The sequence below is a fragment of the Phascolarctos cinereus genome, unplaced genomic scaffold, assembly GCF_003287225.1.
Source record: "Phascolarctos cinereus isolate Bilbo 61053 unplaced genomic scaffold, phaCin_HiC Scaffold_5;HRSCAF=322, whole genome shotgun sequence".
In the NCBI taxonomy this organism is placed as follows: Eukaryota; Metazoa; Chordata; class Mammalia; order Diprotodontia; family Phascolarctidae; genus Phascolarctos; species Phascolarctos cinereus.
In genome coordinates, this window is record NW_027555958.1 from 79,890,538 (window position 1) to 79,908,436 (window position 17,899).

Genomic DNA, 17,899 nt, shown 5'->3' on the forward strand with positions numbered 1-17,899 from the left:
CTCCATCCTCCATACAGGGCAAGTCTGACCATGTTACTCCTTGATTCAACAAACTCTTGAATGGCCAAATTCCTAGAAAAAGTTGCTACTTGTTGCCTCTGCTTCTTCTCCTCTCACTTCTCCACTTGTTCTCATTTGGTTCCAACCTCATGGCTTAATTGAAACTGCTCTTTCCAAAGTTAAATGTCATTTGACATTATGGACTCACTCCATCCTCACATATATTCTCTTGTTTCTGGGTTTTCATATCATTGTTTTCTCTTGTTTCTCTTACCTGTCTGACCACTCTGTCTCCATCTCTGTCCATTTGCTGGGTCATCATCAGTATCACCATTAATACTCCCTCACCTTTTCCCCTCCTCTTCCCATCTAAGCTCCATTCTGGATCTTCTTCTTTTCTTAAACTCTCAGTTGGTGACCTTATCAGCTCCAATGGGTTTAAGTATCATCTATGTGCAGATGACTCAGATTTACAAGTCTGGTCTTCTCTCCTGAGAAGTTCTGTATCACAAATTGCCTAGTGGACATTTCACACTGCCCCAGAAGTGACAGATGAAATTTTCATTTTAATTTCTTCCGATCTCAAATCCTATTAGTGCCTTGATCTCAGTAGGAACATAGCCGTGTATATGTGTATTGCAGATCTATGTGTATTTATTTATTTTTATGATTTATCCTATTTCTTCCTAAGGAAGATTTCTTTCCTCCTCCACTCTTAAAGCCCCTCCTAATGTCCCAGTTCCCAGCATCCTGTTTATAATGAGGGAACCCATTGTTCTTAGTTTAACAGAAGATTACTAATATTCCATGAATTGTTTATGCCCTGTTATTCTTATTGGTAAACAAGAACGTAATGCTTGTGGACATTATTTTGCCACTCAACTTTTCAGCTCAACAAAGTTCAGTTTAACCTGATATTTGCTACGTGCTGTAACATTTATTAAACCATTCCCGGGTCCTGGGGCACTATACTATATTCACAGCACAGTTCTAGGTGCTGGGGGAAGTTCAAAAGTCAAATAAAACATGATCCCAGTCTTCCTGGAATTTACAGTCTCATAGCTAGATACAGTATAAACTAATAACTGCAGTGCTGAACAAGATAGATAAATACATGTGACATTTAAACAAATTGATTATATAGCCTTCTAATGGAAGGAAAAGACTTGAATAATATACAAGAGCAGTCGATCAAAATTGATTTAAACTTTGAAAGAATGTGAGAAGAGTGCCATTCACTGAAGAAAATGTATGAAGGGAATTACTTACATATAAATAAAAAGTATATATGTATACACACACACGTGTTAGTTTTCATAATCTTAAGCTGGCCAGTAACCATCAATCAGGAAATCAGTTATTGGTACCTATGGTGACCCGGCTGAGAAACTATTGAAATTCAAAAGTTGGGGGTAGACCCAAGTCTGGGATGGGCAGTTATCAAACAAAAGGAAAAAATGTCTTTTAGAAAGCCCTCAGTCCTAAAGTCCCTTGTTTACTCTTTTCCCTTTCTTAAATCTTAAATTTTAGGATGATACTGAAGAAAATTCCAATGATGGCACCCAGCCATCCAAAAGGAGGCGAATGGGCTCAGGAGACAGCTCTCGGAGTTGTGAAACTTCAAGTCAGGACCTTGGGTATTGACATTTTATTATATAATGATATTTGAATGGTGTTTTATGTTTTTCTATGCTTCTGTATTATTTTGTCTTTCTGTACTAGTCAGTTAGCTAATAATCACCAGTATTCTGTTCCTATTTCTCACCGATTTCATAGTCTTCATAATACGGTTTCAGTTCGGTTGGTCTCTTTACTATCCTTTGCACATATTCAGTTCCATTCAATAAACATTTATTAAATATCCACAGTGAGCTGAATACTGCCCTTCCTCCTCTATTCTTTCTGAAATGCCTTTTAGTTTCTTTAATCAATTTAATGTCCATTTTTCTTCTTCAGAGGGCAATTTAATACACATCATCATTACTGTCTTAAAGCATTTGAAGGGCTTTCATGTAGAAAAGACGTTTAGACCTATAATACAGAGCTTAGACCAGTGGATCTGAAGGTTTCAGAAAGGTAGATTTAGGCTTTAGTGTAGGGAAAATTCTGCTAACATTCAGAACTCTCCAGAAAGGGAATGGCTTCCCGTGGGAGGTTGAAGTTTCCTCTCATTTAACATCTTCAACTAAAGGCTGCCTGAACACTTGTGGGGGGGTGATGGTGTTGTTAAAGAGATTCTTGGTCAGGTGCTGCTTAGACTAGTTGGCTGCTCTGGGCCCTTCTAGTTCAAAGATTCTGTGATTGTGATTCTATTTGGGGGAAACATCTCATCTCTCTTTTATTTTGGCCTGGGTCTCACAGGAGTAAAATGAGTTACTTGAGATTACATTGTAGTTAGCAGAGCCACAAATTTTCATACTTCTTCATTCTGTCATGTTTACCTGGTTTTGGTTTTGGACATATATGAACTCAGCCTTAAAAGAGTTGATAATCAATGATAACCTCTGAGAAAGTTCTGTTTTTAACATATGTAGTAGTCAGGGTGCAGTCTCACTTAGACTGTTATAATAGCCTCTTAATTAATCCCTCTGCCTATAGTCTGTCCCTGACAAGTCCATCTTCCAAACAGGTACCAAATTGATATTCCTAAAGCAGAGGCCTGCCCTTGTCACTGCCTTGCTCAAGAAGTTTCAGAGGTTCCTTAATGTATCTAAGATGAAAGACAGATACCTTTCTGGCATGTGAAACCTTTCACAATCTGACTCTCACATGTGCATTAGACTGATTTCACATTTCTCCCCCTCATACACTCTGTTGTCTGAACAAAGTCACCTCTTTGCCATAACCTACATTTGCACAGACTGTCCCCATGCCTGGAATGCGTTCTTTATACCTCCTGGAATCCCTGTCTTCTTTCAAGGTTTAGTTCAGATCTTCCTCCTATTTTTGACCTTTCCTCATTCTCTCCATTGTTATTACCTGCCCTCTCCCCAAATTATATTTATTTTGTACTGTCTTATGTATGCATGTTCTTCTCTCCCACTTCACCCCCCCCCCAACTAGGATGTAAGATTTCTTGAGAGCATGAACATGTATCATTTTTGTCTTTGTTTTCCCATTGTCTTCACAGTCTCTTGCTTGTTGAATGAATATTGTTATTGTGGAGTGACGTTTAATGGGGAAAGGCTTCTTAGAAGAATGGATTCTTGAATTGAAAGATGAGGGACGTGGTTTAGTTAAGAAAAAATGTAAGGACTTTCCACAGAGGGATTTTGAGATCATAGATTGAAAGCTAGACGGGACCCTTAAAGGTCTTTGAGACCTAACTTCTCATTTTATGGGTGAGTAAAAAAAATGGAAGTGACTTAACCAAGTTCACACAGTTGCAGTAAGTGCCAGAGGATCCTAACTCAAGTCCTTGGATTGAAGCAGCATGGTATAATGGTAGGGCATTGGACTGGGAGTTGGGAAGACCTAGGTTCATAGCTTACCTCAGACACTGTGACTGTGGACAAGTCATCTAACCATTCTGTGCCTCAAGTTTCCTCGTCTGTAAAATGGAGCTGAATGCCATGACCTCTTAGGTCCTGTGCAACTCTAATTCTATGATTCTCATAGAATACTTTGATATGGATAGGGCAAGAATAAGAAGATTGTAAGGAGACTAATCTGATGGAAATTGAAGGATTAAAGTGTAAGGACTTCTGAGAAATGAAGTAGGTTTCACTGGTTTATTAATTGGGGCTCAAACAAGACTACAAAGTTTCTGTCTCAATAAAACATTATCGTGATGTCCTAAGTTTACACATCTAACACTTGCAAATTCATGCCAGATTCATCTACATCATGAAAAATGAAAATAACATTTCACCCTGATGTAAAGATAGTCATTTTTACATGTTATCTCTGGACTGGAACATATGCTATAGCAATGGTTTCCCTCTTTTCTCTCAGTATTCTTTTGTACATTTGACGTGGTATCATTTAATTTTTTCTTTTGGTGGTACCATTATCTTTCTAGTCACCAAGGTTTGTAAGCTTGTAGTCATCCTATCATTCCCTCCACCCCTTGCCTATTCCAGGCACATCCTGTCAATTCTATCTCATGTTTCTTATAGCTATGCCCTCTTTCCTACATTCACAGCCACCCCTCTAGATCAGGTCCTCCATATCTGTCACCTGAACTATTATTGAGTAGCTTCTGTTTTGTTACTTTGCTTTGTTTGATGTCTTTTGTTTTTATGTAACATTCGTTTCAAATACGTCATCTCTATTGAATGCCTTGTCTAGGAAACTATCTCTTGTAACCAATGTGAAAAAAGGAAAAGGGGAAAATAAGTAATTCAGCAAAGCTGACCACTCCATCGGCCTCTTCCAACAGCATGCAACATTGTTTTCCTGAAGTGAAGAGAGAGGTGCATTTTCTCAAGTCTTTTCTGAGTCTTGGTCATTATGAGGTATATTTACCAAAACAGCAACAACAACAAAACCCAAAACCCCCCGCATTTGTTCATTTTTTTTAACCATTATTTTCTTTTTAATTTTTGAGTTCCAAATTCCCTCCTACCCCTTCCCTGCCCACTGAGAAAAGCAAGCAAAATGATGTTAATTATTTACATGAAATTATTCAAACTATTGCCATATTGCAAAAAAGATGAAAGAAAGAAAGAATTATACTTCATTTTTCACTTAGAGTTTATCAGTTCTCTCCCTGGAGGTGGTTAGCATTTTTTTTTTATCATGAATCCTTTGGAATTGTCTTGGATCATTGTATTGGTAAGAATAGACAAGTCTTTCATAGTTGAGCATCATTACAACATTGTTGTGATACTGTGCGCAGTGATCCCCTGGTTCTTCTCACTTCATTTTGCATCAGTTTATATAGATCTTAACATGTTTTTTTTTCTTTCTGAAACCACTCTTCTTGTCATATCTTATAGCACAATAGTACTCCATTACAGTCATATGCCACAACTTGTTCAGCCATTCCCTGATTGATGAGCATCCCCTCAATGTCCAGTTCTTTGCTACCACAGAAAGAGCTGCTATAAATATTTTTGCATATATAGGTCCTTTTCCTTATTCTTTGATCTCTTTGGGGTACAGATTTAGTAGTGGTATTGCTGGCTCAGAGGATATGCACAGTTTTACAACCCTTTGGGCATAGTTTCCAAATTGTTCTCCAGAATGGTTGGACCAGTTCACAGCACCACTAATTTCAGTAGTTTATCTTTTTTCCTTCATCCCCTCCAGCATTTGTCATTTCTGAGAGATGTAAGGTGGTACTTCAGTGTTGTTTGAATGTGCATTTTTCTATTTATTAGTGATTTAGAACACTTTTTCATCTGACTATAGATAGCTTTGAATTCTTCTGAAAACTGCCTGTTCATATCCCTTGACACCTTATCAATTGGAAAGTGGCACTTATTTTTATAAATTTGACTTGGTTCCTTACATATTTGAGAAATGAAGCCTTTATCAGAGACACTTGCTGTAAAATCTTTTGATATTATTTCATTGTCTATGGTAACTTTTAGCAAAATGTAGTTTCCTTGATTATCTCTTTTAATTAGGTCTGTTTTTGCTTTTGCTTTGTTTGAAATTATGATTGCTACCCCTGCCTTTTTTACTTCAACTGAAACATAGTAGATTTTGTTCCAGCTCTTTATTTTAACTCTGTGTGTCTTTCTGTTTGAAGTATGTCTCTTGTAAATAACATATTATTGGTTTTTGGCTTCTGATTTACCATTATATTGGCTGAGCTTATCCTATTCACATTTATAATTACTAGCTGTGTTTTCCTTCATCCTGTTTTCTTTTGCTTCTGACCAGTGCCTCCCTTGATCCACCCCCCTTTTTATCACCTTCCCATTCCCTACCATCGAATCTTTTATCCCCTTTCTCTCCTATTTCCCTATTGGGTAAGATAAATTTCTAGATCTAACTGAGTGTGTTTGTTTATTCTTCCCTTTTTGAACCAATTCCCTTGAGAGTAAGTTTCAAGCATTGTCCACCACACCTCTCATTTTCCTCTACATTGTAAAAGGTGTTCCTTGAGTGCTTCTGTCAGTGAAAAAAATTTTCCCATTTTATCTCACCCTTCCCCCATTCCCTTCTCTTTGTCATCGACTCATACTCATACTCTCTGTTTATGAAGACTCTTTCTAACTGCCCTAATAATGGTAGTTTTTAGGTGTCATATGTATTATCTTCCCATATTGGAATAAGCAGTTTAACTTTGTTGAGTCCCTTATGATTATTCTTTCATGTTTATCTTTTTATGCTTCTCTTGAGACTTGTTTGAATGTCAGATTTTCTATTCAGCTCTGATCTTTTTATCAGCAATACTATATCATTAAATGTCCATTCCCCTCTTCCTCCTCCGCTGCTGGAGTGTACTCAGTTATTCTGTGTAGATATTCTTAGCTATAATCTTAACTCCTTTGCCTTCTGGAATATCATGTCTAAGCCCTCTGTTTCTTTAAAATGGAAGCTGCTATATCTTTTTCTTTCTCTCTCTCTCTTTCTTTCTTTCTTTCTTTCTTTCTTTCTTTCTTCTTTCTTTCTTTCTTTCTTTCTTTCTTTCTTTCTTTCTTTCTTTCTTTCTTTCTTTCTTTCTTTCTTTCGCTGCTATATCTTGTATCATCCTGACTGGCTTCACAATATTTGAACTATTTCTTTCTAGCTACTTGCACTATTTTCTTCTTGACCTGAGAACCCTGGAATTTGGCTATAATGTTTCTGGGAGTTTTCACTTTGAAATCTCTTTCAGGAGGGGATTGGTGGATTCTTTCAATTTTTGTTTTACCCTCTGGATCTAAGATGTTGGGGCAATTTTCTTTAATTTCTTGAAAGATGATGTCTAGGCTCTTTTTTTGATCATGGCTTTCAGGTAGTCCAATACTTTTTTTTTGAGGCAGTTGGAGTTAAGTGACTTACTCAGGGTCATACAGCTAATAAGTGTCTGAGACCAGATTTGAATTCAGGTCCTCTTGACTCCAGGGCCAATGCTGTATCCACTGTGCCACCTAGCTGCCTGTAGTCTAAGAATTCTTAAATTCTCTCTCGGATCTATTTCCCAGGTTAGTTGTTTTGCCAGTTAGATATTTCACATTTTCTTCTGTTTTATTGTTTCTTGATGTCTCATACAGTCATTAGCTTCCACTTGCCCAATTCTGATTTTTAAGGAATCATTTTCTTCAGTGAGCTTTTGTGCTTTTTCCATTTGGCCAGCTCTGCTTTTTAAGGAGTTCTTTGCTTCAGTGAATTTTTGTGCCTCTTCTGCCATTAGGCCAGTTCTGTTTTTTAAGGTGTTATTTTCTTCAGTATTTTTTTTTTGTGCCTCTTTTATCAAGCGCTTCTTTTCCCACTCTCTTCCTACGACTCTTATCTCCGAGTTTATGTCTTGGTCTTCCCTGCCACAGTAGTAGCTTTTTATGCTCATTATTATTGTTTTGTTTGCTCATTTGAATGTTATATTAAAGATGGACTTTGCTCGCCTGCGGGTAGAGAGGCTCTGTGCTAAGCTTCAGGCTTTTTTGTTGTACTGTTTTCAGAGCTAGTTCTGGGGGTCTGCAAATTTTTGGTGTTTCCAAGGTGGTGCGATCCCCGGTGCTGTTTATTCACTGCTGTCCTGTGCTCTCGTCTTTACTCAGAAAGAGCCCCTCCTATCCTGCAGCTGCAAGTGCTAATGTTCCTCTCTGCTCTGAAACTGTGACCAGAGCCCCTTCTCCCTTGTGACTGACCACAAGATGATCTCTCCATCCTGGAACTAAGACCCGGAACTGCAACCCAAAACTGCATATGGATAATAGAGTGCCAGTCAGCGCTAGCTACACTCAGTACCAGCAAAGTCTTCCCTGTCATTTTCTGACTAGTTGGCTGACCCCTTGACTGTCTCTGGGCAGAGAGCTCCTGAAGCAGCTGCTGCTAGTACTGCCACTGTTGTGGTCACCTTCAGGTTCCACTGCTGGTGCTGCTGCCATGCTCTGGGCTAGCCCTCAGATGTCACAGACCTTTCCTGGACACCTTCTAGGTTGTCTTAGGCTGGAAAAGTGCCTCCTTCTGGGGCAGCTAGGTGGTGCAGTGGATAGAGCACTGGTCCTGGATTCAGGAGGACCTGAGTTCAAATATGGCCTCAGACACATAACATTTACTAGCTGTGTGATCCTGGGCAAGTCACTTAACCCCATTGCCTATCCTAAAAAAAATAAGAAAGAAAAGTGTCTCCTGCCCTTTTGTTGGCTCTGCTGCTCTAAAATTTGATTTGAGGAGTTATTTTAAAGTTTTTTGGAGGAGAGTGTTGGAAGAGTTTAGCTGGCTTGATGCATGTCCTTCACCATCTTGGCTCCTATAATGTCTCTTAATTGGTATTCCTGCTTCAAGTCTTTTTCCTTTGCCATCTCTTTTGGTGCTTTCAAAATTCTCTTCCCATCATTGACTGGCTCAGACACATTTAGTAGCTTCCCATTGCATGTATGTCAGAATAAAACTTTTCTTAGCATCCAAAGGCCTCTATGCTCTGACTCCAGCCTCTTTTCCCCAGGTGTATTTGACATTACCTCTGACATATACTCTGACCCAGATAGCCTGGTCCCAGTCTTGTTCTACATTCTTCTGCCTCCATGCATTTATAAACTCTTTTCTCATGCCAGTAATATGCTTCCGGCACTCCTCAACCTATTAAAATAGTTGTGTTCTTTCAAAGTCCAGCTTTCCCCTGACCTACTGCCTTATTTTCCACTCCTCCCATGCCAACTTCCACCTGCTGACAGTATTCTTTCTCTCTTCAAATGTCCTTGGAACATTTTGGATCTCCCTTTTACCCTCATCACACTTTATTTTGTGTGATATTTTTATATATTTATAAATATATATTTTATAAAATAAAATTTGTGTATATATATATAAAATAAACTATATTATGTATGATATATTTATCTATAATATAAAATAAAAATGTATATACAAATAAAAATTAAATCTAAAAATAAAAATATTTATATTTTTATGCCTATTCATACATAAATAACCAAGCACAGGGCAGAGACATTTTTTTTTATTTCTATATCTCAAGTACTTAGCATAGTACTTTCTACACAATAAAAGTTTGTTGAACTGGAGCAAATTATACAAGTTAAGTTGTGCCATTAATTGTTCTTTAGTTATTTCATGCATAAGGTGTGAAATGGCCTGTGAAGTCCCTGGCATATACTTTTGAATAGCAAATAGTTTGGCAACAAACCTTTATTCTTTGAAGGGAGATTTTTTTTTTGAAATGTCCAAATATAATTTCAAGTCAAGAGTGGTAAAGTGGCTGGTCAAGCTAAGTAGTCTCATTTTTGGCCAAAGTATAAGGTACGTGACTTTCTTTGGTGGTTTTTGAGCTGGCTTTGGAAAATAATTCCAAAGAAGAGGATCCAAGTATTTTGATCAATGGTAATGTCTTCAGAATAAATTTATAGCCCCACAAAGTAACTGCTTTGGAGAATCATTGGATATAGAAGGTTTGTGGTATATTGTGTGCTCACACGTAACATTTTATATTTGATATTATTATGTACTTTTTATATGTGTGGTGACACAGTGGATTGAAGACTTTCCTTGGAGTCAGGGAACTTGGGTTCAAATCTTTCCTTTGATACATTGTGGCAGTGTGACCATTGACATGTAAATCCTTTTAGGTCCTCAGCCTTCCTGGGAAGCTCTGAGTTACAGCTGAGTTGTTAATCTGCATTAGTGGAGGTGGTATAGGAAGTTCCCTACATGGGTGGAGTAGAGTCAGTTATAGCTTTATGTGGGTAGCTACTTTTATATATACAAAATCCACATTTGAATAATACACAGATAATCACAAATTGACAATATAATAATACAAAGAAATTTAGTGTGTATGCATAGACATAATACCTAAACATACATAATTTTTGTATCTGTGTGTATATATAAATACATATACAATACACATCTAGTACACATATGTATATATGAACACTTTAAGTCCCATTTCCCTTCTATCTCATTTCTATAAAAAGTTTATTAACTTCCTAGGGACAGGAAACTTCTGCCTGTCTGGGTCTCTTATGGAATGTAGTATAGTACTGTATATGCAGTTAGTGCTCAATAGATCTCTTAAATGAATGTGTATTTTCAATCTGTTTCTTTATGACTTCGCATTCTCTAAAAGGCAGGTGTGAAGCCAATTTAAGAAAGCGTTGGACTTCTTTTCCACTAGCTGACGAACAGTCCTAAAAAAAGAATTGGCATAAACCCAGAAAACTAGATTGTTGCTCCTTCATCTGTTCCAGCTTTGTACTGATGAGACTAGTTCTTATAAACCTGTGCCACATCTGACTTGTGGATTTAGTGAGCTGGGGTGTCAGAACAACTGGTTTCATTTCACAGACCCATTTTCTGGAGTGATTAATTACAAAGTTCTTGTTTCCTGTCCACTTGATTGGGGGGAAGGAAAAACGAGTTCTTTCATAAGTGTTGAATCAGTCTTGACTTTGATTTTGTTTATGAAGTCAGACATAAAGAATGGAGCTGAGAGGCCAGTTAGGCTTATTTGGCGGCTAGGTGGCACAATTGATAGAATACTGGTTCTAAAGTGAGAAAGACCTGAATTCAAATCTGTCCTCAGACATTGACTAGCTTTGTTATCTGACAAGTCACTTAACCTCTGTTCCAGTTTCCTCAGCTGTAAAATGGGGATAATAATAGCATTTAACTCTCAGGATGGTTGTGAAGATTAAATGAGATAATATTTGCACAGTACTTAGCATAGTGTCTGGCACATAGTATAAGAGCTATGTAGTTTCTAACTGTTACTAACTTTGTTCTGTGAGCTTACTGTTTGGCTCAAAAAAACACATCTGGATTTTTTTTTTAACAACTGCCATCTCTATATGTGTACAAATCAATGCAGTGACCGTATTTTCAAGACCAAAAACTCAGACAAATGGTGATTTTCTTTTTGCAAAGTATATTTTCTTGAAATTAGGTCTGTTGCAGAAAATCCAAAATGTATGGTCGTATGTACCATAAACACAATGTCAACTTTATTGGTTTTTTTTGTTTGGTGTGTTGTTTTTCTCCTTTATTTCCCTTCCTCATTTATCTTTGTACGTTGGGAATCAAGCAAATTCACACATCTAGCAAAATTACAGGAAACAAAGCACTTAGAATTTGGTTTGTTAATAGTAGTGTTTTCAAAATATTACTCACTAAAGTAATAAAAAGTTTGTTGTTTATTTAAAACCTATTTTTTTAAACCTAATTTTTTTTTCATTTAATGCTTAGCTTTAGCTACTTTCCAGCAGAAAATCTCATAGAATACAAATGGCCACCTGATGAAACAGGAGAGTACTATATGCTTCAGGAGCAAGTCAGTGAATACTTGGGTGTGACCTCCTTTAAACGCAAATATCCAGGTACTTAGGATCCTAGTTTATTTAAGAGAGTAAATCTCGTCTGTAGCAAATAACTTTTTTATTTTATATTGTCAACTCATGATTATCCATGTGTGGGTGAGTTACAATAAATTTAATTTCTTTCTGGCTGACTGTTTCTGATCACTGCTATCAGCAAGCATCTGGTATGTTTCCCTCCACCATCAGTTTGTATATTCTAAGAAAATGTTAATTAAAATCTAACTAAGAAAACCAATCAAAGAAAATTACAAGCATTTGATATCCAGATATTTTTGACACTCTTTTAGATTATCCATGCCATTAGTTCCCCACTGTCTACATGGAGTTAAGTTGACAACATAAGATGGCTCTAACTTGGAGAAAGACTAAAATAATTTATCATTTCAGGTAGTTTTATATTATGCCTTCTTACACTAGGATTGTTGTATATGTATTTTTTGTTTTAAATTTTAATTATGATTTCAAATAGGTAGAGTTAATTGGGTTCGAAGAATAGCCATTAATGGATTGATATATGAAGAAAGGGGTCTCTAGAGGAAGATCCCAGGGATCTTTCTTTGACTCTGTGTGGTTAAGCATTTTTAACAATGACTTGGATATTTTGACAGTTATTAAACTGGTAAATCAGGGAATGTTGTAAATACAGTTTACTTAGATTGTAATAAATTAATTGCCAGACTTTTTTATGTTCTTGTGAAAGAGATACGGGCTAAAGGATAGTACTGTTAGATAGATTTGGATTTGGTCAAATGTCTAATCCAAAAAAAAAAATGATCATGAAATGGTTTGATTTCAGCTAGGAAAGAAGTTTGTAGTAGACAACCTGAGGTACCTGTACCTCTGTTTGGCTTTTTACTGCTTAACATTTTTGCATTGACTTCGATAAAAGCATGGATTATACAAAACTGGGAATAAAAATATTTTGGAAACAAAGAACACATTTCTAGAACTTTGAATTGAATCTATATTTATCCCTATTTGGTTTCATTATCTTAAAGTTCTAACACTTGGATTTTTAAGAGAATCAGCCTAAAAAGGACAAATTGGAAAAGGAGTGGTTTTGTAATTTGTCTGAAAACAACTGATGCATTTTAGTGGAGTACCAGCTCAATGTAATGTAATAAAGCAGCCAAAAAAATGAATTTGATCTTTGGCTTCAGTGAGAAACATGGTATTGAGAACCATTGGGTAGGGGTATCCTGCTCTGTTCTGCCCACAGCTGGAGTGTATTATGGAGTTCTAAATTCCACTTCTTAAGATAGGCATTGGCATGTTGGAAAGATGCAGAGAAGTGTGACTAGGGTGATGAAGGGCCTTGAGGGCATGTCTTGAAGGTTTGGTTGAAGGAGCTGGGCTTATTTAAGTTAGTGAAGAGAAGAAGGGACATGATAGCTGTCTTCACATATGTCACAAGGAGGAGGAATCATACTTGTTTGGTTTTTATCATAGACAGCACACCTAGGAATAATGGATTAGAAGTTAGAAAAAGGTAAATTGATGTCAGGAAAAACTTCCTAATTTAGAGTTATTGCAAAGTCGAATGGTCTGCCTTGGGGAGGTGGCTTATGTCCCTTTCACTCAAAGTCTTGAAGTGAGGGCTGGATGACCATGTGATAGAAGTTGTAGAGGGATTTTCAGTCAGTTATAGGCTGGACTCAAATGACTTCTGAAGACTTTTCCAAACTCTTAAGCTATGATTCCACTTCAGTGTTGTCACTAGTTTCTTGATACCAAATATATAAAATGCAAAACCAGTTTTTCAAAACAAATTTGTTTTAAAAGCTTTTTCTTGGAAGTTCTTTTAATATGCATCTGATATTTGAAATACATAAAATTTGACAATTTTTAATAGCGTTTTGTTTTTTTCTGGAGATTTAGAGCGACGAGATTTGTCTCACAAGGAGAAGCTCTACCTTAGAGAGTTAAATGTCATCACAGAGACTCAATGCACTCTAGGTAATATAAGATTTTAATTATAGTACTTATTAACAGCATTTACAAAGTGTTTTCGACATAATATTTGTAAAGTGCGTAGTACAATCCCACACTTGCTAGGTGCTTAATAAATAAATGTTTGTTCCTCCCACTCTCCTCCCCCTTTGGATAATATTTGCCTTCTTAAAATATTAGGAAAAATTAATATTTAGATTAAAAATTAGATTCTAAAATAAAATCTCATTGCCATTCATTGTTAGAAGTTTAAAGGAAAAACTTGACAAAAATTATATAATACACAAGATTTTCTTAAATTGGATTTTTTTGAACTACATCTCATTTATTCTATTTGTAACATTAGTTCTAATGTTTTGAAAACAGGTCCTTATTTCACAGATTTCATATATCTAATTTTTAGACTGGTGAACAGGCTGCACTTATTTGTTCTGTAGAATCATCTCAACTTTTTTTTCCTTAATTTTACTTTAGATTTCTTTTATTTAGGGTCATATTCCAAGACATTTTTTCTTTAGTAGTTAGATTTCTTAGTATAAATGCATGGGAATCCTGTTCAAAACTTTATGAGAAAGGACTTTCATGGACTTATTTTAATTTTCTGTGAATATATTTTCATGGAACTTTAATTTGAACTGACAGTCATTTTATGCATTATGCATCTTATATCCAGTATAGTTCATTGAAAGTATAGGTGAATTTTTCTTCTACATATAACATGTAAATGAGTGCAAAGTGTTCTTCCATTAGTCTTTTTCTGATACCTCGGTGTAGTAGAGAAGTAACCCTGAGATCTCAAAGACTGCTAGTGGAACAGAAGTCCTGGTAGGTGCTACTAAGCTTGAACAATTTGAGCAGAGCTCTTCCAATGGCCTGCAGTCTGTCGATTATCTGAGGGCGAATTGGGTTAGATTTAGAGATTCATCCCCAGAAGGTTGACCACCAAGTGATGAATTTTTTCAGCAATAGAAATTTATGGAGGCTATCTACTAACGCATAGAGAGGCTGTGATCTTTCAGTATAGGCAGAGAGAATTAGTTCCCTGCTTTACATTAGTAGTGTTAAACTCAAATAGAAATAAGGGCCACCAACCATACATAAAGATCACTATTGCTGCATATTGACTTAGAAAACCACACATTAACATTGCCTGTGTATTATTTTTATTTATTTTATTAAATATTTCCCAATTACATCTTAATCTGTTTTTGAGACTCTGGTATTGTGGGTGCATTTGGCCTTCAGGCTGTGTGTTTGACACCTGCTTTAAACTGTCGAAATAAAAAGGGTAGTGAGTCTTTAATGCATAGAATTTAAAAAAGGAGCCTGGCTAAAAAATGAGTTCTATATTACCTTTGGAAGTTTGTCGATAGGTTTAATTTTTTTAAAAATCATTTTAGATTTGTTTAGTTTTACTTTATGACTTTCTGATTTTTAATTTAGCGAGAGTATTTGCAGCATTGAAGATTGGGGAACCTTTTAAATATTGGCAGTGAGAGGGAAAATGTGTTTATTAGCAAAGTGGTCTATCCCTGTAACATTATTATTCTTTTTACCCAAAATAGGTCTAACAGCATTACGTAGTGATGAAGTAATTGATCTAATGATAAAAGAATACCCTGCTAAACATGCAGAATATTCCGTTATTCTTCAAGAAAAAGAGCGTCAGCGAATAACAGATCATTATAAAGAATACTCTGTAAGTGATCTCTAATTAAGTCTGCTTTGCCTAACTGTGGAAGGAGGTAAGGTTTTACAAGTTTTGTTTTGATTTCTAATATTACCATTATTTCAGCAAATGCAACAACAGAACACTCAGAAGGTGGAAGCTAGTAAAGTGCCGGAATACATCAAGAAAGCTGCCAAGAAAGCTGCTGAATTTAACAGCAATTTAAACCGAGAACGGATGGAAGAAAGAAGAGCCTATTTTGATTTACAGACACATGTAGGACAGCTTAAATTGATTAATCAATTAATATAGGTAGCTACTATAGTAGAGGTATCAGTTTTCTCTCATTTTCCTATCTTTGCCTAATGAACTTCTGATAGTATTTATTTATGGTTTAAGCCCCACATGCTTCCAATAATGGAATGAGCTAGTATGCCTCTCCTTTTTCCTCATGAAACTTAAGACACAAATAAAATTGCATAATGATAGTTTGGAAAAGAAGAAGCAAGAATAAAAGACCAATTAAAAGGAATGGAAAAGTATTCTAAAAATCTAGGGTGAGTTAGCTACTGCTATTAGCTATGTAGTAGAACATAAGCTCCTTGAAGCAAGGGCTCTTGAAGTTTTGTCTTTACCCCTGTACCACACAACGCATATATAGTTAATGCATAGCTAGGTATAACATATAACTGTGTGAATATACATAACTATATGTGAAATAGAGTGATATAGATATTAATACACACATATGCACATATATATATATATATATGTATATGTATATGTATATATTTAAAACTCTGTTTCTTTAATTAAACTCAATGCAGGTTATCCAGGTGCCTCAAGGAAAATACAAAGTATTGCCTACAGAGCGAACAAAGGTTAGTTCGTATCCAGTGGCCCTTATCCCAGGACAGTTCCAGGAATATTACAAAAGGTATTTAATATTTTTACTTATTGTTAGAATTGGCTGTTGGCTGACTTTTGAACTAAGCTAGTTTTATATGACTGTAAAACTATCAAGAAGTCTGTCTACCTCACATGTCAGTTTAATGGGCTCAGGTATTCTCAAGTCAATGCTGGGGAAGGAGATTCAGTTCAGCAAGTATTTGAGCCTCATCCACAAGGTCCTCTGTAAGCTAGCTCTCCTTCTCTTTTCGATGGACAACCCTGCACCTCTACTTTTCTCCTTTCCCTGGGTCTTCAGAGTGAAGGGGAAAGCAGAAGCCTTGCCCAGGCTTCAGATCATCCTCCTATTTCTTAGGCATACCATGTCCCTGGCTCTAGCCTCCTCTTCCAACCCCCATCTTAAGTGCCCTAAACCCTTAGTTTACTTTCTCTTAGTTTGATAAAGCCAGATTAAAATGTGAGATTAGTGTAATTTTTTTCCGTTACAAACTTCACATTATTCCAGTTTTTTCCCCCTTAGTCTAGATCCATAGAATTGAATGAGCATAGGTTTAAATAAACACGCAAGCACGCGCTCACACACACACGCAGAGCAATACATCATAATGTTTAGGTCAGTCAAATCAGCAACTTTTTAAAAGGGATATGCAACCTATTTGCTTCCTCTCCTCTTGGCAGGCTTTGTTGTGGGGAGTTTGAACTTTGGGAGGAGTACTTCTGCCAGTGAGAGGCTAGTAACTGACACCAGCAGAACTAGGTCTCGCCAGCTCCTAATTTAGATGAAACAGGTTGTGATAGAGAACACTAAATTTATCTGGAGGTGAATTATCAGGCTTAGAAAGGTTTAATATGTTATTGAAATCCACACTCTACAAACACAGCGTGTCACTTTCAGTCTTATCCCTCCTCATAGTATCTTTTGATAATAACATAATGCATAGTTTATATTGTATAGTCAACAAAATGTTGTTAAGGTTTTTCTCTTTTAAAACAATTTTGAATTGCTTGAAGGCAGCTAGCTTGGTGCAGTAGAAGAAACAGTTGAGGTGGCCTCCTTGGAGGCTGATCATGTTAGCTGTGCCATCTAGCACCTTTGTAGCTAGGGCAAGGTTCCATTCACCTCTAAATCCTATGGTCCTATAAATAATTTTTTAAAGCTTTGAATTAAAGTAGGTATTCGACTAATATTTCAAGGCAAACTAACAGAAGAATTGTCACTGAATTTTAGGTACTCACCAGATGAACTACGTTACTTGCCATTAAACACAGCACTCTATGAACCTCCTCTGGATCCTGAGCTGCCTGCTTTAGACAGTGATGGAGATTCAGATGATGCAGAAGATGGTCGAGGCGATGAAAAACGAAAAAGCAAAGGCACTTCGGTAAGATATAAGATTAAGATTCTTTAGTGATAGTGCTTCTCCCTTCTTGAAGTTTGATAATTGTGCTTTACTATGAAAATTACAGCATTTTATTGCTTAATGTTATGTCCAAATATCATTATTTGTATTTTTCAGTTTTGAATAAGAGGAGGTTATATGCCATTTGGAGAAAGTTTGACAAATATATACATACACAAACATTTGATCAGTCTTGAATCATAGTTCTTTTCCTGTCATAGCTTTTTTTTTGAAAGTCAGTCCTATTTCTGAAATGAGAAATAGAAGACATTAAAGCTGTTAAAAAATAGTTTACAACTTCATTAGATTCAATTTTAATAGCATTTAAAAGTACCTCAGCACAAGAAGTTTAAATTTCTTGAGATTTAAAAAGAATGTTTAATGGAGAATATGTTGCTCCACTTTTGGAGGCATAGTAACACCTTCAGACCACTAAAATTACATTAATGAAATAATAGTAATAATGGAGTTCCTCTTTTTGAGTCTGTCTTTCATCTTTAGGACATGTGCTTTGAGTTGTTTTCCAGGTAACAGTGAGG

General features: G+C 36.2%; 1 protein-coding gene across 2 annotated transcripts in view; it reads left to right on the forward strand.

Moving 5' to 3' along the window:
• PHF10 (PHD finger protein 10) overlaps nucleotides 1-17,899 on the forward strand; it is a 33,148-nt gene that overhangs the window by 7,164 nt on the left and 8,085 nt on the right. Inside the window, exons 2-8 of one of the 2 annotated variants that reach the window (XM_020972079.2) lie at nucleotides 1,531-1,637; nucleotides 11,302-11,432; nucleotides 13,311-13,388; nucleotides 14,948-15,081; nucleotides 15,178-15,327; nucleotides 15,879-15,988; nucleotides 17,189-17,342. In XM_020972079.2, coding sequence (XP_020827738.1) covers nucleotides 1,531-1,637; nucleotides 11,302-11,432; nucleotides 13,311-13,388; nucleotides 14,948-15,081; nucleotides 15,178-15,327; nucleotides 15,879-15,988; nucleotides 17,189-17,342 — 864 coding nt within the window. Of the gene's footprint in view, nucleotides 1-1,530; nucleotides 1,638-11,301; nucleotides 11,433-13,304; nucleotides 13,389-14,947; nucleotides 15,082-15,177; nucleotides 15,328-15,878; nucleotides 15,989-17,188; nucleotides 17,343-17,899 lie in introns of both variants that reach the window. The other variant, XM_020972078.2, reaches the window with a different exon arrangement.